The sequence below is a fragment of the Salvelinus sp. IW2-2015 genome, linkage group LG24, assembly GCF_002910315.2.
Source record: "Salvelinus sp. IW2-2015 linkage group LG24, ASM291031v2, whole genome shotgun sequence".
In the NCBI taxonomy this organism is placed as follows: domain Eukaryota; kingdom Metazoa; phylum Chordata; class Actinopteri; order Salmoniformes; family Salmonidae; genus Salvelinus; species Salvelinus sp. IW2-2015.
The window spans coordinates 6,230,846-6,255,960 of record NC_036864.1 but is presented as its reverse complement, the minus strand read 5'-3'; the positions used below and the strand labels follow the sequence as shown (position 1 = coordinate 6,255,960).

General features: G+C 43.5%; 2 protein-coding genes across 2 annotated transcripts in view; both read left to right on the top strand.

Annotated features, from left to right (window-relative positions):
- The window catches only part of LOC111951341 (pleckstrin homology domain-containing family A member 5), a 175,151-nt gene that overhangs the window by 126,465 nt on the left and 23,571 nt on the right, over positions 1–25,115 (top strand). The window contains exons 8-11 of the mRNA XM_070434692.1: positions 3,917–3,989; positions 5,644–5,744; positions 8,769–8,884; positions 10,230–11,315. Of these exons, the coding sequence (XP_070290793.1) occupies positions 3,917–3,989; positions 5,644–5,744; positions 8,769–8,884; positions 10,230–11,315 (1,376 nt within the window). The remainder of the gene's footprint in view (positions 1–3,916; positions 3,990–5,643; positions 5,745–8,768; positions 8,885–10,229; positions 11,316–25,115) is intronic.
- LOC111951432 (toll-like receptor 13) lies at positions 19,561–23,828 on the top strand. Its single transcript, XM_023969514.3, has one exon. It carries the CDS (start codon positions 19,950–19,952, stop codon positions 22,770–22,772), a length of 2,823 nt encoding a protein of 940 aa, XP_023825282.1. The 5' UTR covers positions 19,561–19,949; the 3' UTR covers positions 22,773–23,828.

The following is a 25,115-nucleotide window of genomic DNA, read 5'->3' as shown; positions in this document are numbered from 1 at the left end:
CTAAATGACTTCTTCATTGCAATTTACTCTCAAAATAGTCCAGAGAATTGCAGAACCTGAGCAAATCAAATGGCTGATTGCAGTATGTATGATGATGAGTGGGTGTTGGAAGTGTGCAGCCTACACAGCCTTCATCAGTGGGTTGAGGAGAGAGTCTGTGTGACAGGGCTTTGAGGGGATAGCCACCTGCACACAGACATACAATCAATTCTAAAACTGATACAATTATTTTTCCTCATCAAATTACACACAATACCCCATAATGACAAAGCAAAAACAAGTTTAGACAAAAAACAGAAATATCACATTTACATAAGTATTCAGACCATTTACTCAGTACTTTGTCGAAGCACCTTTGGCAGTGATTACAGCATCGAGTCATCTTGGGTATGACGCTACAAGCTTGGCACACCTGTATTTGGGTGTCTTCTCTGCAGATCCTCTCAAGCTCTGTCCAGTTGGATGGGGAGCGTTGCTGCACAGCTATTTTCTGATCTCTCCAGAGATGTTCGACTGGGTTCAAGTCCACGCTCTGGTTGGGCCACTATAGGACATTCAGAGACTTGTCCCAAAGCCACTCCTGCAGTGTCTTGGCTGTGTGCTTAGGGTCATTGTCCTGTTGGAAGGGGAACCTTTGCCCCAGTCTGAGGTCCTGGGCGCTCTGGAGCAGGTTTTCATCAAGGATCTCTCTGTACTTTGCTCCGTTCATCTTTGCCTCGATCCTGACTAGTCTCCCAGTCCCTGCTGCTGAAAAACATTCCCACAGCATGATGCTGCCACCATCATGCTTCACCGTAGGGATAGTGCCAGGTTTCTTCCATACGTGAAGCTTGGCATTCAGGCCAAAGAGTTCAATCTTGGTTTCATCAGGCCAGAGAATATTGTTTGTCATGGTCTGAGARTCTTTAGGTGCCTTTTGGCAAACTCCATGCGGGCTGTCATGTGCCTTTTACTGAGGAGTGGCTTCTGTCTAGCCCCTCTACCATAAAGGCCTGATTGGTGGAGTGCTGCAGAGATGCATGTCCTTCTGGAAGGTTCTCCCATCTCCACAGAGGAACTCTGGAGCTCTGTGAATGACCATCGGGTTCTTGGTCACCTACCTGACCAAGGCCCTTCTCCCCCGATTGATCAGTTTGGCCAAGCTTCCATGTTTTCATTCCCTTCCCCAGATCTGTGCCTCTACACAATCCTGTCTCGGAGCTCTACGGACATTTCCTTCGACCTCATGGCTTGGTTTTTGCTCTGACATGCACTGTCAACTGTGGGACCTTATATAGAGAGGTGCGTGCCTTTCCCAATCATTTCCAATCAATTGAATTCACCACAGGTGGACTCCAATCAAGTTGTAGAAACAGCTCAAGATGATCAATGGAAACAGGGTCTACCTGAGCTCAATTTAGAGTGTCTACTTATGTGAATAAGGTTTTTCGTTTTTTTTTTTTCTCGTTTTGTCATTATGGGTTATTGTGTGTAGATTGCTGAGGATTTTTATTTATTTAATCCCTTATAGAATAAGGCTGTAATGTAACAAAGTGGAAAAAGTCAAGGAGTCTGAATACTTTTCGGAAGGCACTGTTAAACACCCACACACACACACACAAAACACACACACACACACACACACACACCCACTCACACACCACACACCAGACACGACACACACACACCACCAGCACCACACCCACACCACACACAACTCACACAAACTCAAAGGGAACTTGACAATGTCATAGGGGTTTATCCCAGGCTTATCACAAACCGGCCAGAGGATTTGCCGGAGTCCCAGTAGGGGGGCGCACAATGGCCCAGCGTCGTTCTTGGTGCTGCGTGTGTAGCCGTCATTGTAAATTAAGATATTAGTTCTTAGACTTGACAGTCGGCGGGGGTAGGTTTCCTGTTCCTTGCACGATCAAATTGGCTTATTTGGTGAAACTCAGCAATCACGGCGACAATATCTTCTTTGAAGTAAATCAATCAAACCCTTTATTAATGCAATTTGCAGACAGAAGTTGACAATGGAAAACCGTTGTATGTTTCAGAGTAAGTTCTCACCCCACCTACGGGCACAGACTGATTTTATACATGTGATCTCTCCCTGGTGGTAGATTCACCTACGTCAATGTATGTGGTGTAACAAATAAGCTGAGGTAACCTAGTACAGTAGCTTTTCTGAATTTATTAGCAATTGTCCACTGTCACACAGATCAAAATGTCAAAACCAGACAGTGGTTACTTCTCTTTATCTAGCTTTCGGTCTTGACTCAGGACCTAGCCTGCAAGCACACTCTCAACAAACAACCAAGGGTCTTAACCACAAAGACTAATATAGATGGCTTGTTCAACGTAATAGTGGCAGAGTTTTTAGACACATAGCAACAGTATCTCATTATAAGGCCCAGCAAAACATATGAATCTTAAGGTCCCCTTAATCAAATAATGGGGAGGGGTCTTTGGGAACCTTAACCCCTTCACTACTTGCCTTAGTAGAGGTTAAATGTTGTAACATCCGACTCACACACACACACACACACACCACATGTCTGTTGGGTTATTCCAGTTATCGATTTAACAGGGGACATCCTTATTCATATTCAGAAAGAGATGCATTAACTTTGAATCTTTATTCCCAGACAGTGGATTAAATCAGATTGGTTGGGGGGGGGGGGGGGACCTCATCTCTTATCTGTTATCACTTTGTATTCAGTCTAAATGTTGATGCATCATTTTGTCATTCTCATTTACATAGCCTTAGTCTTTTGTTTTAGTTAGTACTGATACGGTGGCCTGGTCCCTCAAGCAAAGTGACAACCATCCTTGATTAGATGTAACTTTCTCTCTTTCTCTCTGTCTCAATTAATCAGGTCACTTTACAGACTTGCTCGGCCAACCTTGTGGTGGCTGAGCTATTTTGCTCATTATCTTTCAACCTGTACAATGCAACGTGAGCATTTCCTCTCCCTCACCAAGCTCTGGCTGTGGGTCAATTTGTCAATGTGTCTCGACCCCCTAGCACACACAACACACAAACACACCCACACTCACTCACTCCCTGACAACGATCAACATTAGCATCACTCAGTTTCCAACAAGAGTTGAGCTGTTGTCAATAACCTTCCTCCTATATGCTTCCCTCTCTACCATGCTGAATTACCCTTTCAAAGCTGCATTGATTCTCTCTCGAAAGACTTGCCTTTTCTCCTTCTCAAACCTGACAACCAAAGTGTTCTCTTAAAGGGGACATATTTTCTTGATGACGGCAAGGCTTTGTACTCCTACTCGTGCATCAGAAGAAGCTGAACACGAAAACAAGAAAAACAAGCAAACAGTCTTAGATTATTTGTGTTATGAATCAAAAAGGAAAGGCATCGTGAGAAGAGAAGCCATTATTGTTAGAGAAGACTGGAGCTTATTATCTAGAGACTCAAGCACACACACACACACAGCTATAAAAACAGAAATGGGAAACTTGCCTGGTAGTTATTAAAAATATTAATTAAATAGGGCCAATTTGCTTCAGTGGGAGGAGATAGCTGTGGTTAATGAAACTGTCTGGGATCAGAGGGAGTGTGTTCATTGCGTCCTGAACTCCGTGACAGAGTTGGCCACGCCGAGCTGGAGTGACAGCAGGGTGTGCAGGATTTGGTTCTAGCCTAGCTCTACTTAAGCGTTTGATTCAGCAAATCAAGGTAGGTCTAGATGAAAAACAAGCGCAGCCTATAGGTATCCAGGACCAGGATTGAGGAACACCGCTCTATCCACTAGATCTGATAGCGAATGCTTGAATAGATGGAAGCAATTTGCCATTTATTGTCGAAAGGCTCACCTAGCTTATCAGAGGGCAAGGAAGCGCTTCTACCAAATGTTTTGCTCTGTCTCAGTATCTGATTGTATTCTCCTATCTTCTGTTCCCCTGTAGGACAGCACGGGCATGAAGCTATGGAAGAAGAGGTGGTTTGTGCTGTCTGACATGTGCCTGTTTTACTACAGAGGTGAGACACACACACACTCAAAATGCAACACACTGTCAAAGTTTGAGTATAGGACATCCACCAGGTGCATCATAGCTAGCGGTAAAAGGCAAACGTATTTGCTGCAGACGTAACACAATTCTCCCAGGTTTCAGAGAGTTTAATTTCCATAAATTGTTCAATTAAATGGTCCCGGAGTGCAATCAGCCAGCTCTTTCATGACATGCCCAGAGGGGAATTTCCTGTTTATTGGCAAACCAAGAGACGAGAGAAGAGTTCTTAAAAGAGTGTTGACGTGCTATGCTTTCTGATAACAACATCTAGCTCTCTCTCGCGCTCTTATCTTCTTCACTCACTTCATTTGAACTTAAGTGCTGTCTGTCAATGAGTTTTCAGAGGCAAAGTTTTGACTAGGAATTGTGTCTATCTTAAGGCAGGAAGGAAAGAGGTTGTTGGGGGAATATGAATGGCCGTGTCTGATTGACTGATGGTTCTGCTCTGGTCAGGATCTCTGTCGCCACAGAATGATCAAATCAATTCATATCATCACATAGCTTAAAGGTTAAGGTCACCTTCTTCTTTGTAGAATCTAGTGAAACCCCCATTTTGAAATMAAATCCAATGTTATTGTTCACATGTGCCGAATACAACAGGTGTTGTAGACTTGACAGTGCAATGCTTAATTTTCAAGGCCATTCCCAACAGTGCAGTTAAAAAAAGAAGACACATATTTGCTAAATAAAAAAGGAAATAGTAACACAATAAAAATATAACAAGGCTATATAGAAGGACTACCGGTACCGAGTCAATGTGCAGGGGTACGAGGTATGTCATTGAGGTAATACAGTATGTACATGTGGGTAGAGGTGCTGCTTTCAGAAGGAGGTGCTGTGTTCTCATTTCGTCTTCTCGATCTCTCTCCCTCTCCTCTCAGTTAATAATGCAGCAGTAGAGAGAGAGCGGGGCAGACGCAGGGATGGAGTGCTGCAGGGAATTCCGCTGTACTTGCCCGTTTAAAGTAAACCCTGAAGCTGAGTTTGGGCTCTGTTGGTTTTGCTGCAGTCATGCTGCACTCTACAGATGGCGTGTTACAACACTGTGTAGGCATTATACAACCCAGCTTTACGTAACACTCTGAGAAGCAGAGGGATTGATTCCATCATTGTTTCCTTGTCTGTCTTTGGTGCTATGCTATCACACCCCAGTTAGTGTGTTTGTTTACCAAGTTGCACTGTTAGGATTCAATTTGACTGTGAAATGATAGCTGTTTGGCAAAGCGGCCCAAGGAGAAACGGTTTTGTTGTTCTGTCTGGTTTGGGTACCCTACTGTGTAACATGCTGTAAGCCCGGGATTTGGGGGTTCTTAGTAAAGAAAGAAAGTGAACATCCCGCCATGCTCAACCCTCCCTGCCATGCTCTGATAAACTCCAGACTAAATGGTCCTATCTGAGAYGGGAAACACACCCAGACCGAAGATAATGCGTCAGAACTTCGCAGGCACCTTTTATGTTTCCGGTACATCCAGTGTCCACTGTCCTGTTAGAATGCTGATAGTTCCCCCTCCTCGGATCTCTCCCGACTTTCCTTCACCAGATGGACCGTAATGCACTATTCCAAAGTCTGTATCGACATTATAAACCATATATGACGATTCTTCTCGTCCTCTGTCCTGTAGATGAGAAGGAGGAGGGCATCCTGGGTAGTATCCTGCTGCCCAGCTTCCACATCTCCATGCTGTCTGTCGACGACCACATCAGCAGGAAATACGCCTTCAAGGTCAGTACTGTACACACAGACACAGCCCTATAAAGGAGCTGCGCTTTCCGCGAGTGGACGGCCTAGGTGGTTGCAATGCCGGAGTCCGAAAAATAACTTGAGAAAAATGTTTAGGGGGGGTACTTGTTTCCTGTTACTGAAGGCAAATCTATAATCCGTAACTCCTTGTCCRTCGRTCTGGATTGTATAATGTGTGGATATCTGTWAAGAAACTTTATTTTGTGATAGACAGCGGTAGGTTACGCGGAAGCACGTCTTCCCGCTGTATACCACAGCAGAGTTATTGCTTTTGTACTGAGTTTTTGTAGTGCTATGTATCAACAGCCATTGTCAGACAATCCAGTAGGGGTAGGAAGCTATGGTGAGCATCAATTTGTCGCTCGCGTCGCGATAYCGTGGAGGATTTGAATAGTTCAGCTTTAGTCTCACCCTGTTCAGCTCCCTCGCCCATGTTCGCATCGCTCAACAGTCCCTCGCCCATGTTCGCATCGCTCAACGGTCCCTCGCCCATGTTCGCATCGCTCAACGGTCCCTCGCCCACTCTGCTTCTCTCTCTTTCCTTCCATTGAAAGTGAATGGCTTCTGATGTTTCACCGCGCGACGCTGCTTTCTAGTGTAAACACACTGTGACACACACACTTTGCGCTTTTGGTCTTTCCTTTCAGAGAATCTCTGAAAATGTGTTTGTATATGGAGAGCTCTTTGTGCTTAGATCCATGATAAAGTCAATAGATTTTCTAGTCTCAATGGGCAAGAGGGTGATTGGAGCAAGATGGGCAGAGAGAGAATATGAAGGAAAGTATATACTGATACAATGCTATATCCACCTTCTGAGCATGTTATCCTCACATACCGTTTCACACAAGTCATCACAGTCAACACCGATTCACTCCTACACATTGACACCGTCTATAACACAGTAACAAACCCATCCGTTCTCTACTCCCCCACATCCCCTACTGTCTGTCCTGTCCTCTGATGTGTGTTAGGAGGCATCCCAAATGGCACCCTATTCCCTATATAGTACACTAGCCCTGATCTAAAGTAGTGTACTATACAGTGCCTTGCAAAAGTATTCATCCCCCTTGGCATTTTTCCTTGTTTGTTGCATTACAACCTGTAATTTGAATGGGTTTTTATTTGGATTTCRTGTAATGGACATMCACAAAATAGTCCAAAKTAGTGAAGTAAAAYTTKYAAAATAACTTGTTTCAATATATTTCAACAAATTTCAAACGGAAAAGTGGTGCGTGCATATGTATTCACCCCCTTTGCTATGAAGCCCCTAAATAAGATCTGGTGCAACCAATTACATTCAGAAGTCAAATAATTAGTTAAATCATGTCCACCTGTGTGCAATCTAAGTGTCACATGATCTGTCACATGATCTCAGTATATATACTTCTGTTCTGAAAGGCCCCAGAGTCTTCAACACCACTAAGCAAGGGGCACCRCCAAGCAAGCGGCACCATGAAGACCAAGGAGCTCTCCAAACAGGCCAGGGAGAAAGTTGTGTAGAAGTACAGATCAGGGTTGGGTTATAAAAAAAATATCAGAAACTTTGAACATCCCACGGAGCACCATTAAATCCATTATTACAAAATGGAAAGAATATGGCACCACAACAAACCTGCCAAGAGAGGGCCGCCCACYRAAACTCACAGACCAGGCAAGGAGGGCATTAGCCACAGGCAACAAAGAGACCAAAGATAACCCTGAAGGAGCTGCAAAGCTCCACAGCGGAGATTGGAGTATCTGTCCATAGGACCACTTTAAGACGTACACTCCACAGAGCTGAGCTTTACGGAAGAGTGGCCAGAAAAAAGCCATTGCTTAAAAATAAATAAATAAGCAAACACGTTTGGTGTTCACCAAAAGGCATGTGGGAGACTCCCCAAACATATGGAAGAAGGTACTCTGGTCAGATGAGACTAAAATGTAGCTTTTTGGCCATCAAGGAAAATGCTATGTCTGGCGCAAACCCAACACCTCACATCACCCCGAGAACACCATGTTTGTCATCGGCAGGGACTGGGAAACTGGTCATAATTGAAGGAATGAGGATGACGCTAAAAACAGGAAATTATTTTGAGGAAACATGTTTCAGTCTTCCAGAGATTTGACTGGGACGGAGGTTCACCTTCCAGCAGGACAATGACCCTAAGCATACTGCTAAAGCAACACTTGAGTGGTTTAAGGGGAAACATTTAAATGTCTTGGAATGGCCTAGTCAAAGCCCAGACCTCAATCCAATTGAGAATCTGTCGTATGACTTAAAGATTGCTGTACACCAGCGGAACCAATCCAACTTGAAGGAGCTGAAGCAGTTTTGCCTTGAAGAATGGGAAAAATCCCAGTGGCTAGATAGGCCAAGCTTATAGAGACATACCCCAAGAGACTTGCAGCTGTATTYGCTSCAAAAGGTGGCTCTACAAAGTATTGACTTTGGGGGTGTGAATATTTATGCATGCTCAAGTTTTCAGTTTTTTTGTCTTTATTTCTTGTTTGTTTCACAATAAAACATATTCTGCATCTTCAAAGTGGTAGACATGTTGTGTAAATCAAATGATACAAACCCCCCAAAAATACATTTTAATTCCAGATTGTAAGGCAACAAAATAGGAAAAATGCCAAGGGCAGTGACTACTTTTGCAAGCCACTGTAAAGGGAATAGGGTGCTAATTGGGACGCTGACTTAGTGTCGGTCTCTGCCTCTGCAGCAGGAAACGAGAGTAACACTCAGCTTGGAGTGTCTCCCTGTCGCTCATATTTATGGTCCTAAGCCTTAGCAGGTAATTMAAGTTAGYTACACAGCCTTGGAGCGGTAGGGATGCACACACACATTCACGCTCAAACACACAGGCGTGTGTGCACAGACAGACTGACGAACACGTGCACACCTCTTCCAAAAGAAGGTGATGTAAAAACTCCCTGCGGTCTTGCCAAGGTTACCCACTTACCTTCCTCACGCTCCTCTGTCTTACCAACTCTCCCTCTCCCGCCCTCTCTCTCTCTCCCTGCTAGGCGACCCACTCCAACATGAGGACATACTACTTCTGCACAGACACGGCCAAAGACATGGAGTCCTGGATGAAAGTGATGACGGACGCAGCCCTGGTCCACACAGAGCCAATCAGAAGGTGGGTAAACCCAGATAGAATTGCCCACAAACCCAAATCCCTCCTATAGCAGCCAGCCAGCCTTGATTGCCTGACCTATGGCAATGAAAGCTACCAACTGAACCGTGCAATCTACCAACAGTGATTGCATTTGTTTTGTAAGCAAATGGACAGCCGTGAGAGACTGCAGTATTTCTTGCAGAAGCGAGAAATCGCATCAATTTAGAAGACAATTACCAGATGTTTTGTTGAAGATGMATAGCTGGGAACAAGAAGCTAGAGCTTTAGGGCTATACACCACAGCAATGGTATCCCATCCTCACTGCCTCCAGTCAAACTTTCTTTCTTCTGTTGGTGTGGCACATCAGAGGCAACAAAATCGAAGTGTTAGTTCTTCTTGCTTCTGCACTTCACACTCGATACAACAAAATACTTTTAGTGCTGTTGGTAATTGCAGTGTTTTAGCCGTGAGCTGTTCGTGAAGGCTTATCGACATGGGCATACAACGCTTTATACTCTGGAGAGACTCCGATAGACAGTGACACCTACTCTTCACTGTCCTGGAAGCACAGCACACCAGCAGTCCTAGCTTCATCATTGTGGCGTGATGCAGGCCGTGTCTGGAGGTTTGTTTGTATGTCTGCACACTGCAAGTACTTTAGCACTGCTGTCATCTTAAAGTCTGCCAATAGAAATTGGACATACTGCCATTACTGTACCTTTTACCTCACTGAGAAATACTAGAAAAATCCCAGGTAGAAATACATTATGTACTGGAGCATTAGATTAGCAGTCCCAAGTGGCTGTCACTGTGACTTGTCCCTGAGCGCAGTAGGCGGTAAAGAACTGTGGCTAGCCTTGAGCTATTTCCCTCTGGAGTACCAGACCTGTTAATGGCCTTTCTGTAACAGACTGAAAGGTTGCAGCAGTGAATGGCTGCTCAGTCAAAGTAGCCATGTCTCACTATGCCCTCAGAGTGCTGAGGGCAGATAGTGATGTTTTAAAAAACACTCACTTCCTCTGCTCCTCTCTGGTCCCCCGAGGCAGGCAGGCAGGCAGGCAGGCAGGCAGGCAGGCAGGCAGGCAGGCAGGCAGGCAGGCAGGCAGGCAGGCAGGCATATAGTCAGGCAGGTTGGAGGAGCGGAGACGTAGAGCCCAACGCCTGACACCCACACAGCAGGAGTCCATTGTTGAAATGTGAAAATATGTTTTTCTGTGAACCTGCCTGGTAATGACTTGTTGATATATATTTATCTTCATCGTTTTATCATTCATCTGTCTTTTTTTCTTTCTCTTACTGTTTCCAATCCCTGTCAATCCCTGTTCTCTCCCTTCTTTTCTCTCGTCCATCACTCTCTCTCCCCAGACTGGATAAGTTGAAGGTGGACCGCTGCTGTCCCCAGGAGGTGAACAACATCCTGAACCACAACCGGGTTCTGACCCGACCAGAGATCCAGAACAACGAGAGGAACCTTGAGCCGCGCCAGCCCTCCATTACCCGCAGCATGGACCGCACAGATGGGGACAGGAAACACAAAGACCCAGAGAAACACACCCTCCAGAGAGAGCGGGAACGCTACACCCTGCAGAAAGACGGAGAGAGATACTCCCTTCAGAAAGACGGGGTGAGCTACACGCTGCAGAGAGACGGAGAGAGGTACCTGTTGCAGAAAGACGGCGAGCGGTACGCCCTCCAAAAAGACGGGGAGCGGTATTCCTTGCAGAAAGATGGAGGCGAACGATATTCTGTGCCTAAAGATGTTCAGATGGAGAAATACGCACCTCAGAAAGACGGGGAGAAGTACTTGGTACAGAAGGATGGAGAGAGATATGCACTGCAAAAAGAAGGAGAGAGATACACCCTCCAGAAAGATGGACAGAAATACAACCTCCAGAAAGGGGTAGAAAGGCAAACGTCTATGACTGAGAAAGATCGGTCAGATCGTTATGGGACCCTTGATGAAAGACAGAAGTATAAAACCCTACGGGAAGGGAGTAAGTGTGGTACCCTGCGGGATGGAGAGAAGCATGGGACGCTCGATAAGTATGGTAACCTTAGGGAAGTGGATAAGTATGGAACCCTCCGTGAAGGGAACAAGTATGGATTCCAGAGGGATGGCAGTGCTGAGAGGCCTCTGACTAAAATCAACAGCATCAAGCTCCAACCAGCCCAGGCAGCAGCCATCGCAGCAGCAGTTACAGCCTCCCGCCAGGTACAGGTCTCCCAGCACATGGCCCCACATCAGGTCAACGGCTCTGGGGAGCGGGCTGGGGACCAAAGCCCAGGGGAGGTGGTAGGTACCCTGTGCAGAGGAGCAGGGAAGGCCCATGACCCGCCTCAGAACCAGCAGGCCCAGGAGCCAGAGAAGAGTCTGACCAGAACCAACTCCATGAGGCAGCTGGAGAACTGGGTTAGGACCCAGAGGACACAAGAGGATGACGATACCAGGAGGTATGGGGGTGGTGTGTCTTTCTGTCTGTCTGCCTGCGCGCCCGCGTGTTTTGGGGTGGTGTGTGTTGGGGTTGATTGTGTTTCTGTCTGTCTGTATGTCTGTCTGTTTCTTTATTGATCTGTACGTACTAGAGGTTGACCGATTTTATGATTTTTCAATACCGATACCGATTTATTGGAGGACCAAAAAAAAGCCAATACCGATTTTATTTATTTATTTGTAATAATGACAATTACAACAATACTGAATGAACACTTATTTTAATTTAATATAGTACATCAATAAAATCAATTTAGCCTCAAATAAATAWTGAAACATGTTCAATTTGGTTTAAATAATGCAAAAACAAAGTGTTGGAGAAGAAAGTAAAAGTGCAATATGTGCCATGTAAATAAGCTAACGTTTAAGTTCCTTGCTCAGAACATGAGAACATATGAAAGCTGGTGGTTCCTTTTAACATGAGTCTTCAATATTTCCAGGTAATAAGTTTTATGTTGTAATTATTATAGGACTTATAGGACTATTTCTCTCTAAACCATTTGTATTTCRTATWCCTTTGACTATTAGATGTTCTTATAGGCACTTTGGTATTGCCAGTGTAACAGTATAGCTTCTGTCCCTCTGCTCGCCCCTACCTGGGCTCGAACCAGGAACACATCGACAACAGCCACCCTCAAAGCATCGTTACCCATCGGGGAAAGGGGAACAAGGTCTCAGAGCGAGTGACGTCACCGATTGAAATGCTATTAGCGCGCACCCCTCTAACTAGCTAGCCATTTTCACATCAGTTACACCAGCCTAATCTCGGGAGTTGATAGCCTTGAAGTCATAAACAGCTCAATGCTTAAAGCACAGCGAAGAGCTGCTGGCAAACGCACGAAAGTGCTGTTTTGAATGAATGCTTATGAGCCTGCTGCTGCCTACCACCGCTCAGTCAGACTGCTCTATCAGATATCAAATCATAGAGGTTCCGTTACAGGTCGTAGAATCATAGACTTAATTATAACATAATAACACACAGAAATACGAGCCTTTGGTCATTAATATGGTCAAATCCGGAAACTATCATTTCAAAAACAAAACATTTATTCTTTCAGTGAACTACGGAACCGTTCCGTATTTTATCTAACGGATGGCATCCCTAAGTCTAAATATTGCTGTTACATTGTACAACCTTCAACGTTATGTCATAATTATGTACAATTCTGGCAAATTAATTACGGTCTTTGTTAGGAATAAATGGTCTTCACACAGTTTGCAACGAGCCAGGTGGCCCAAACTGCTGCATATACCCTAACTGCTTGCACGGAACGCAAGAGAAGTGACACAATTTCCCTAGTTAAAATAAATTCATGTTAGCAGGCAATATTAACTAAATATGCAGGTTTAAAAATATATACTTGTGTATTGATTTTAAAGAAAGGCATTGATGTTTATGATTAGGTACACATTGGTGCAATGACGGTGCTTTTTTCGCAAATGCTCTTGTTAAATCATAGTAGGCTGTGATTCGATGAGAAATTAGCAGGCACCGCATCGATTATATGCAACGCAGGACACGCTAGATAAACTAGTAATATCATCAACCATGTGTAGTTAAGTAGTGATTATGTTAAGATAGATTTTTTTTTATAAGATAAGTTTAATGCTAGCTAGCAACTTACCTTGGCTTCTTGCTGCCATCGCGTAACAGGTAGTCAGCCTGCCATGCAGGCTCCTCGTTGAGTGCAATGTAAGGCAGGTGGTTAGAGCGTTGGACTAGTTACCGGAAGGTTGCAAGATCGAATCCCCGAGCTGACAAGGTAAAAATCTGTCGTTCTGCCCCTGAACAAGGCAGTTAACCCACCGTTCCTAGGCCGTCATTGAAAATAAGAATGTGTTCTTAACTGATTTGCCTACTTAAATAAAGGTAAAAAGAAAAAAACAGCCACAATCGGTGTCCAAAAATGCCGATTACCGATTGTTATGAAAACTTAAAATYRGCCCTAATTAATCGGCCATTCCGATTAATCGGTCGACCTCTAGTACATACCCATGCCTCTCTGAAATCTGTTACTGTTCTCTCAGATAGTGCAAACTCATTGTCAAAGCAAAAACCACCTCAAATCAAATTGTATTGGTCACATACACATGATTAGCAGATGTTAATGYGAGTGTAGCGAAATGCTTGTGCTTCCAGTTCCCGACAATGCAGTAATATCTAACAAGCAAAAACCACCTCTGTGTGTCTGCAGTGCACTCTGTCAGCCAGCAACTAGAGGTTAGCTTGTCTCTAACAGCACCGGGCAGACAGAGAAAAGAGAAGTAAAAAACAACCACTTCCTCTTCGCCCGTGGCTATATCTCCCAGACCTCTTTATCTTGACCATACCCCTCTCTCTCTTTCTCTTTCCTTGTCTCTCTCTCTTTCTCTCTCTCTCTCTCTCTCTCTCTCTCTCTCTCTCTCTCTCTCTCTCTTTTACTGTCTCTGCTCAGTACTCTAGCATCCTTGGCCGCGAGAGCTAAAAGCTTTTCATGTCATCGCTGTATGTCGTCAGGGATCATGCACTCATTTTRCTGGGCTTGTTTGAGAACAGGAGCGAGGGAATGTTTTCTCCCTGTCTCTTCCTCTCCTCCTCCCATTCCTTTAGATGAATAAGTTATGGACCTGTGTCCCTGTTAGAAGTAGAGCACCGCTCAATGCTCATACTGCATCATCATCAGTCCTCTATAACAGCCGAGGGAATAGAGGGGAAACTTCCTGATGACATGTTTTGGTCTGCGTCTCCAGATCCAGATCCCTATTGGCCCTGGTCAAAAGGAGGGCACTACATAGGGAATAGGGTGCCATTTGGTACGTGTAAATACGGATTCCCTCTGTGTGTTATTCCAACAATCTGGTGTTCTCACGTTTCCAATTCCCTTTGACGGAGATAGTGTGTACATAGCAGTGCAAGCAAACGCTCAGGTCCCAAGCTTCTATTTGAACTGTGGGCAGCAAGGTGAGATATTATAACTGTTGTACTGTGGAATATAGATAATGAAATCCATATGATTCCACCTCGTACAGGACTTTTATTATTTATTTATCCTTTATTTAACTAGACAAGTCAGTTAACCTTTCTAGCGCAGGCGTTCCGCTAGCGGAACCCCTCGACAACATTCCGCTGAAAAGGCAGCGCGGGAAATTCAAAAATATTTTTCAGAAATATGTCACTTTCACACATTAACAAGTCCAATACAGCAAATGAAAGATAAACATCTTGTTAATCTACACATCGTGTCCGATTTCAAAAAGGCTTTACAGCGAAAGCACAACATATGATTATGTTAGTTCAGAAGTCAAAAAAWGTCAAAAAAACACACAGCCATTTTCCAGCCAAAGATAGGAGTCACAAAAAGCAGAAATATAGATAAAATGAATCACTAACCTTCGATGATCTTCATCAGTTGACACTCGTAGGACATCATGTTTCACAATACATGTATGTTCTGTTCGATAATGTACATATTTATATCCAAAAATCTCAGTTTACATTGGCGCGTTACGTGCAATAATGTTTTGATTCCAAAACATCCGGTGATCTTGCAGATAGCCACAGAAATCCCAGAAATACTCATAATAAACATCGATAAAAGATACAAGTGTTATTCACAGAATTAAAGATAGACTTCTCCTTAACCTCTCTTGGGCACGTGAGATGGTAGCGTCCCACCTCTTCAACAGCCAGTGAAACTGCTGGGCACCAAATTCAAATACAGCAATACTCATTATAAAAATTCAGAAAACAAAACATATTTTACATAGGTTTAAAGATTAACTTCTTGTGAATCCAACCACGGTGTCAGATTTAAAAAATGCTTTACGGCGAAAGCATACCTTGCGGTTATTTGAGAACATAGCCCACTAGACAAATCATTACAAACAGTAGCCAGCCAAGTAGAACAGTTACACATGTCAGAAATGGAGAAAATTAATCCATTACCTTTGATGATCTTCATATGGTTGCACTCAGCAGACATTCATTTACTCAATAAATGTTCCTTTTGTTCGATAAATTCTCTTTATATCCAAAAACCTCAGTTTTGTTTGCGCGTTTTCTTCAGTAATCCACAGGCTCAAACGCAGTCAAAACAGGAAGACAAAAAAATCCAAATTGTATCCGTAATCTTCATAGAAACATGTCAAACGATGTTTATATTCAAACCTCAGGTTGGTTTTAGCCTAAATAATCGATAATATTTCAACCGGACAATAACGTCGTCAATTTAAAAGGTAAACAAGAAACGCACTCTCTCTGTCGTGCGCATGAAAAAGGTCTGTGACACTTTAGGGTCCACTCATTCAGACTGCTCTTACTTCTTCATTTTTCAGAATACAAGCCTGAAAAAAATTCTAAAGACTGTTGACATCTAGTGGAAGGCATAGAAACTGCAATTTGAGTCCTAAGCCAATGGATACTGTAATGGCATTGAATAGAAAACTACAAAACTACTTCCTGAATGGATTTTTCTCAGGTTTCTCAGTTCTGTTATACTCACAGACACTGTTTTAACAGTTTTGGAAACTTTAGAGTGTTTTCTATCCAAATCTACCAGTTTATATGCATATCATATCTTCTGGGCCCGAGAAGCAGGCAGTTTAATTTGGGCATGCATTTCATCCAAAATGCTGCCCCCTACCCTAGTGAAGTTAATGCAACCGCTGTGTCAGATTTCAAAAAAACTTTACGGAAAAAGCATAATCTGAGTACAGCGCTCAGAGCCCAATCCAGCCAACAGAAGTCAACAGAAGTTAGAAATAACATGATAAATATTCACTTACCTTTGATGATCTTCATCAGAATGCACTCCCAGGAACCCCAGTTTGACAATTAATGACTGATTTGTTCCATAAAGTCCATCATTTATGTCCAAATAGCCACTAGTTGTTAGCGTGTTCAGCCCAGTAATCCATCTTCATGAGCACTAGGTCCAGACAAAAACTCAAAGTTCCGTTACAGGTCGTAGAAACATATCAAACGATGTATGGAATCAATCTTTAGGATGTTTTTAACATAAATCATCAATAATGTTCCAACCGGAGAATTCCATCGTCTGTAGCAAAGCACTGGAACGAGAGGTAAYTCTGTTGGGAGTGCGCGTCACGAGCATGAGACACTCTGCCAGACCACTGACTCAAACAGGTCTCATGAGCCCCTCCTTTATAGCAGAAGCCCGAAACAAGTTTCTAAAGACRTTTGACATCTAGTGGAAGYCTTAGGAAGAGCAACTTAACCCCATAGACACTGTGTATTCGGTAGGCCAAGCTTTGAAAAACTACAAACCTCAGATTTCYCACTTCCTGGTTGGATTTTTCTCAGGTTTTTGCCTGCCATATGAGTTCTGTTATACTCACAGACATCATTCAAACAGTTTTAGAAACGTCAGAGTGTTTTTCATCCAATACTACTAATACTATGCATATATTAGCATCTGGGACAGAGTAGCAGGCCGTTTACTCTGGGCACGCATTTCATGCAAAARTGATAATGCTGCTCCCTATCCCAAACAGGATAAGGAACAAATTCTTATTTACAATGATGGCCTACCCCATGCCAAACCCAGACGACGCTGGGCCAATTGTGCGCCACCCAATAGGACTCCCAATCACGACCAGATGTGATCAGCCTAGATTTGAACCAGGGATTGTAGTGACGCCTCTCGCACTGAGATGCAGTGCCTTAGACCGCTGCGCCACTCGGGAGCCCTATAGATATAGCTCACTGGGCTCTACAGAAGACCGTATGTGCCTGTGTTTGTAGAACATAAGTTATAGATGCATACTTTATGCCCCTGTGCTTGTATGACATTGGCTATTGGCTGTGTTTGAGGTTATGTCTTCTTTACCACTGAACTCTCTCTGTCCCTACTCTCTGGCTGTGAATTTACTGTACTAAACCCATATTAGGAGCCCAGACATTCAGCCTGCAGCCTCTGCTATAGCCTAGTCTCAGAGCCAGTGAGAATACAGATTAGAGCCAGCGCCCTACTTTCCATTTTCCCTCTCTACCATCCATTAAACTAGATTTGTTTACGGCAATTAAGCCTCTGAGAAGAGGAAGGACTCAGAGGAACTGATGCTAAACAGCACAAACAATGGACTGGTTCAATTGAGCCCCCTGTTCTCTTAATGTCCCCTGTCCCTTTTAGCTTACTGTTGTGGACTCTTACCATGCAGTTGTTGTAGGCTTATAATACTGTCAGATGCTCTGTCTCATCCTCAAGGGGATATGCTTTTATTTATCATATACAGGCTAGTTTCTGGACACAATTTTGAGACTTCATAAAGGCCGTTGGCGTCTTTGTGTCTGATACTTAGCCTTGTTAATAAGCACAGAGTCACTCCACTGGCATGTAGTGACTTATTAGCTCGAAAGTACTGTACCTTTGGCAAATCGCTGACTCATATTAACACTAGTAGCCAATCACCTCTTACTGTAATGGGGTCATGACCTATCCATGGCTCTCCTCTCCTGATAAAGACCTGAGTGTGTCTGTGATATGGTAATGACCCAGCCATTAATTGTGTCTCCCAGGTATATAAAGGAAAGGTAAAGCAAACGCGGGGACTTATTAGCATAATGCTTTAATTAGATAAACACACAGGTAATTAGCAGCGGCAGGTAGCCTAGCGGTTAAGAGCATTGGGCCAGTAACCCAGTAAGGTCACTGGTTCGATTCCCTGAGCCGACTAGTTGAAAAATCAGTCGATGTGCCCTTGAGCAGAGCACTTAACCCTAATTGGTCCTGTAAGTCACTTTGGATAAGAGTGTCTGCTAAATGACTGAAATGTAAATACAGGTAATTAATATTCTCATCCGGCAGGTAGAGCATGTTTTGCATGCCGTTCCAAAAATCTACTAAAATGTTAGGAATCGCCGGTTCACAATTCTTTCATGCTCATATTACATTATTTCTGCCTTCCGAAAATACCTAATATTTGGTGACAACAGTGTCGAACCACATGTAACTATGTTGACGGTCATTGATCTACAAGTCATTTGCAAGCCGAACAACCCCCAGGCAAAATTAGGAGCCTAGTCAAACTGCGCACTGTGCCCAGCTTTGCGCACTGTGCCCAGCTTTGCGCACTGTGCCCAGCTTTAGGCACTGTGCCCAGATTTGCGCGCTGTGCCCAGCTTTGCGCGCTGTGCCCAGCTTTGCGCGCTGTGCCCAGCTTTGCGCGCTGACCAACTCGAGGTAGGCAGCCTGTTCCTGATCTTGCACATCTGTGCGCCACCTTCAGCTTGCAAATGCTAAAATGGCTTGTGTGATCTTAGGCTTTATTAGTTGAGTGACAACCTATGTGATTTGCTAGTTTATTGTTATATATTCGCTGTTGAAAATTGTGTGAAAGTAAACCGGAAACACAACTCTCATCTGGCTATACCTGCTGAATGGGGCTGACAACAGATTTCATTTTGATTGTTCAGGTTCTCTATCGGCAATAGTTTTTTTAAACAATCAGTGTATATGGTCATTTTTAGATATACAGGGTAAAGTTGATCATTTCATAACGAGGACAGCAATCACTTTTGCCCCTAAAAATAGCGTTAAAACAAAATGTCCCCAGTTGGTCAAATTTTMATTTATCCCACCTGTGTTTGTGGGATATTGTTTTGTGTTTGTGCATGTGCACCACGTAGTCACGTTTAGTTGTTCGTTTATTGTTCAATTTTGTTTTGTTTAAGTTTCTCTTTGAATTAAATATGTGGAACTCAACATCCGCTGCGCCCTGGTCCCGTTCTTACGACAACCGTGACAGAATACCCCACCAAAAGAGGACCAAGCAGCGTATCCACGAGGTAAAGGAGTTTTGGACATGGGAAGAAGTGATGCGTGGATGCGAGACCCTTCCTTGGCGGCAGACGGAAGGTAATCATGGAGGACAGCGACGCGGCCACAGAAAGCCCAAGGACAACCCCAAGATTGTTTTTGTGGGGGGGCTCAAGGGGTGGCCGGCTGAGCCGCGGGAAGAGCCAGAGCACATGGAGCAGGCGATAGAGAAGTGGCTCTAACCTCTTGGGAGTATGATCTTTGACCCTCTGTAACTCTTACAGATATCTTAGTGATCTTCTGAAATCTATCATGTTCAAACATATCCTTCATGTCAATCGTCTTTTTTGAAAGAAAGAATGTCTGTCTTTTTTTGAGGAACTGAAAGAGAGCTGTAAATAGAGACTTTCACAAGCTGGTTAACAGACACTATGACTGTACTGTACGAATAAAGTTGTGCTGCTCCTCAGATGTATACAGACGATAACTGTGACAGTCAGAGAACACTTTGCAGCCCTCCACTCATTTCTTCATTGACTGTGGGACATTTATACTTTATTTACTTTTGGAACCAAACTAACCATTAGAGAATGACTTTGTAACCTTAAGTACCATTCAACTGGAGGGTGAAAGGGCAGAGGATTGGAACAACAAAAAGCTGTGAGCTGTTAGTTACCAAGGAGAAAGGCATCTGAAATAATAAAGAAGAAGAAAGACTCCATACTGTTTGCAGCACTCCGAAGGGTGTTACTGCATCAAACCGACATTCTACAGATTTCAACCGGATCCAAACTTTTCTGACAATCATCTCAGTAGATTTGACTGTTGTTGGGAGAGATGAGAGCTATGTTTCCCCTGTTCCTGTTGATTCAGAGTGTTAGTGGATGGATGCATCCTAAATGCCACGTTTATAACAGTGGTGAACACTTTCCCACCTGGAACTACTGTCCTTTGGCAGAACAGTACACTGCTGCCTGTCGAGATGTCACAGCCATCGAGGAGGTTCTGCTTGGACTTCCCTCTCATATCAATACCCTCTGCATATCTATGAAACATGGTGAAAATAGTTCCATGTCTCTGGGCTTTTTCGCTCGTTTTCAGTATTTGAAGTACCTGTTCATTGGAGGCTGTTTTCCTCAAATCCTTCCAGCTGGGAATAGCCAGGGCCTTCAAAATCTGCAACATATGTACTTTAATGGATTGGTCACTGGGTGCTGTGATTGTCATATTGGGCCTAACACATTCAGAGATCTAGTCAAGCTAAGTAATTTGACCATAATTGGTTATAGGCTATCAGCAATGGCACCAGATGTTTTCCATGGCATACCTCAATTACAAAGTGTCTTTATTCATGAACCCTGTGTAGAGGATTTGTCAGAAATACTATGCAGAATAATTAACATAATGTCACTTACAGAGTTAAATGTACAGGCACCAAATATACAATCATTAAACCAATCAAACTGCTCCATCTTAAACGCCACCGAAAGCAATCTAACAAGCGCTAGTTTAGGTTTCGGTCAAATAAACCATATAGAGGRAGGTGCACTGGCTTGTCTCCAGAACCTGACACGTTTTTCTGGGGTCCTAAACCAGGATGTCCTACTGCGCCTTCCCCTGTCTGGCATTAAGCAAATCCAGTTCTTGTATTTCTCTGGTAGGACTGACATTGATTTCGAAAGTATCTGTAATGTAGTGTTTTTGCTTTCAATCAAGGAAATACATTTAGCCAATGTCAATACAAGCAGCCTCTCCATGTCCAGTGTGGAATTGTGCATTGGGCTGGAATCTATGGGTTTTCATGGACTTGAAGCCTTCTATTCTTCTCCCCATTTGAAATTGAATTTTATTTCCAGTCTCAAAAACCTTAAAATATTATATGTATGTGACCAGACAGCGAACAGTCTTGACCTCTGCTCCTTCCGAAAACAACCAATCACATGGTTAACACGACTCACTTTCATGTCGAGAAATGTACAAACGCTTTTTGCAAAACAGTTCAGCTGTCTTGAGAACCTGCGGTCTCTAGATTTGTCATGTTTCATTTCAAACATTGAAGACTTTGCTTTCTTCGGATTGGCAAATCTGGAGTCCTTAGACATTACACAAAATAATATAACCCAGTTATATGCAAACACGTTTATTGGTTTACATAGTTTKACATTGTTAGACCTCAGGGGAAATCCACAGATCTACAATATTGAAGCAATGTCTTTCGCACAACTTACGTGTCTAAGACAAGTGTTTCTGGGGTACTTGAACTATCCACCAAGAGAACCCGTGATAAAGCTGAATCTGACACTTGTATTCGGTGACGTTCTGAGTCACCTGACTCATCTGTACATTAGTTCAGGTATGAGGCCAATGCAGTTGATTATTGGCAGTAACGTCACATCTAAACAGAACCTGAGTCTCCAACTCAAAGGCCAGACAGTGTCATTTGAAGACTGTGACAGACCCTTCTTTCAGTCTGTAACCCATCTTAATGCTGATGCTGAAGAATTCCTTTGTGGAGCTGAATTCATGGGAAAGTACTTCACGTCCGTGGAGACATTTGTCTACAGATCAAAGCTTTCAGCTAGAAGTGTGGATTTAACATCAATGAATCAGCTGATTCACCTGAAAAAACTGACTTTAATACAGGTGGATCTTTTAATACAGCGTTCTGCCGACATCATTTTTCACAACCTGACCAAACTGGAGGTTCTGAAACTTTCAAACTGCAGGATTGACTCTTTGGAGGGGGGTTTAACTAAAGACTTTAAATCCTTGAAAACATTAAATTTGCGTATCGAGAACATTTATAATGTAATCTACAGCTTTACTGAACCTCTCTCTAGCCTAAAGTATTTGATACTTGATACATTACAGATTTTTTGCAGTTGTGACAATGCTTGGCTCATTGCATGGGCAAAGGCGTACAGGCCGGTTGAAGTGATCATGCTTAATCATGAAGTTATGTATAAATTAGAAGACTTGATATGCTTGTCAGACAATGGACTAGACACACCTAAYTTTGTCAAGTACACAGAAGCCAACTGCACAACAGAGGTGGGCTTTGTGCTCTTTGCTGCGACTGGCCTGGGAGTCCTGTTCTTCATGCTGGTGGTGCTGGTCCATAATCTGGCCGGTCCTTACCTCCTCCCCCTCTACTACATCACCCTTGGCTGGCTGTCGGAGGCGATGCGATCAAACACCAGGGGGCGCTACCACTACGATGCGTTTGTCTCCTACAGCGGGAAGGACGAGCGCTGGGTGGTGGAGGAGCTACTACCCAACCTGGAGAAGAGGGGTCCCCCTTTCCTGCGCCTCTGTCTGCACAGCAGGGACTTCCAGCTGGGGAAGGACATTGTGGAGAACATCACAGACAGCCTCTACCGGAGCCGACACACCCTCTGCCTAGTCAGCCACCACTACCTGCGCAGTAACTGGTGYTCCCTGGAGATGAAGCTGGCCACCTCCAGGCTGCAGGTGGAGCAAAGGGACATCCTCCTCCTGGTCTTCCTGGAGAAGATCCCCCCTTGCCGGCTATCTCCCCACCACAGGCTGGCTCGCCTTGTCAAGACTAGGACCTATCTGGACTGGCCCCAGGACCCCCATCAGCACCAGGCATTCTGGGACAGACTGTGGGCTAAACTGAAACCTCCAACTGAAGCCTAAGATCAGAGGGTTATGTAGGACCTTGTGTTAATGCTGAGACAAATAATGTTGGCAGATTTGTTGAGGTATTGCATTTGCAGTTAAAAGTCCTCGGTACCTAGAGCCTCTCCTCTCGCAGCGGTCTAAGGTGCTACATCGCAGTGCTTGAGGCGTCACTACAGACCCGGGTTCGATCCCAGGCTGTGTCACAGCCGGCCGTGACCGGGAGACCCATGAGGCGGCACACAATTGGCCCAGCGTTGTCCAAGTTAGGGGAGGGTTTGCCTGGCCGGGATTTACTTGTCCCATCGCGCTCTAGCGACTCCTTGTGGTGGTCAGGCACCTGCAAGCTCGGTCGCCAGCTAGACTGTGTTTCTTTCCTCCGCGTCAAAAAGCTGTGCGGCTTGGCAGGGTCGTGTTTCGGAGCATGGCTCTCGACCTTCGCCTCTCCCGAGTCCGTAGGGGAGTTGCAGCTTTGGGACAAGACTGTAGCTACCAATCGGGGAGAATWAAAAAAAAAWTAATAATCATGTAATAATCCTCGGTACAAAACGTCTACCGGTATTTGAGGTTTGTTTAGACAATTCTGATTCCTTAAATTAAATAAACCTGTTTTTTTTTTCTTCTACAAATTCAACACCTTATCACTAACACATATGTTTGTTTGTGTCTTTGTTGCTTAGAGGACCTGAAAAAGGTTTTATACTATTTTTGTTGAATATCAGGGTAAAACCAATGTGACCGACCATCTGCTGTATGCTGCTTTGAATGACAATGCATGAATGACCATGAACCATTTATTTTAATTTCAACATAGATCAGAAGTTTGTACATACATTTAGTTGCTAGTTGTTTAACAAATGTTTTACCTGTATATGGTCTGCTACATATGTCATTTAACAAGTCTTAACTTATGGGTGTGGGGAGGTGTCTCCCTTTCTGGACAATTGTTATTTCTGTGCTATATTTGTGAGTTGGAGGGAACCTAGTTTTATTGTATTATTTGATTTTTGATTATTGTTTATTGTTAACATTTAAGTACCTTGCCGTGATTGTTTTCAATTAAAATGGTCAAAAAGAAACAAAAATTGTGTTTTAGCAAATAGCAACTTCTCAAGCAAGAATTGGTGATGTCACCAGGCATRCAAAATTCCATCCCACCAAAACAGGCTGAAATTTCAGGCGATCTTTTCAAACAGCTCTTACACTTAAAGGGCATTATCATCACTTTCACAAATTCACAGTATTATTCCAACCTCATTGTCTGTAAATGTATATAAAACACAGGAAAAACTCTCTTTTGACTGCGTTGGGCCTTCAAAAAACAATTCCCCTGCCTTAGCATAAGCAGAAGGAGTTAACCCTTTAACCGTCTCTTCTTGAAAAACATGTTTAAAAAAATATGTSACCTTAAATTCCAAGTACGAACGACTCAAATAATAACATCTAGCAGCTTTTCTTTTTACAACTAGATGTTCATTTGGGAAATTACAGAGCTCTACCAGGCGGTTGAGATCTCAAGAGGGTCATACTAGCAATGTCATATTAGAATAGTAATTTGCATAGCATTTTTACTCATCACAAGCACATTACATACATTAATCTAGATCTGCTTGAATTGCTTTTATACAGTTGAGATCATGTATGACAGTGCATTTTTTTTGTACTAGTATAGGAGAGTTGTTCAGATACTTATTTTCAATACAGAACACACTTACATTTTTTGTATTTATTTGGTATAAATATGGCTTATCAGGCTTAAATAGAGGAAGTTCTTSGAAATKATCTTAGCAATGAAGATCACACCAATAATGCTACATGCACATACCCGAACACACACCACATGTGGAAAGGGAAGAGACAGAGCAAGGTGTCCTCCCACCACTAAGTCTTCTTGACCATTTTGGAGTGCCGCCATTTCCTAATGTTCTTGAACTTGGAATTTCACTTGAAATATGTCATCATTATCTGCTACTGTAGTCTTCTCCAGAGCCCTGTAGCGTGCCTTTATGCAGGTTGATGTTTATAGGGATGAATCGTCTCCTGGAGGCCCAGCTGAGCGGTTTCCGTTAAATGGGCCAGCCGCAAAGTCAAAATAGGCTATATAGTAAAACATGTTTGAAAACCAAAATTTGCTTTYAGTTTAAGGTTGGGCATAAAGTTAGCAGTGTGGTTAAGGTTAGGTTTAAAATCAGATTTTATGACTGTGGCTATGCCCGCTAGTGACCACCAGTGTTGGGATTAGTTACTTGAAAAAGTAATATATTTCCCACTAGTTACCACCAGAGTGTTGGGATTTGTTACTTGAAAAAGTACATATTAATCATTACATTTAAGTAACACGTGATATTACTATTTATGTTA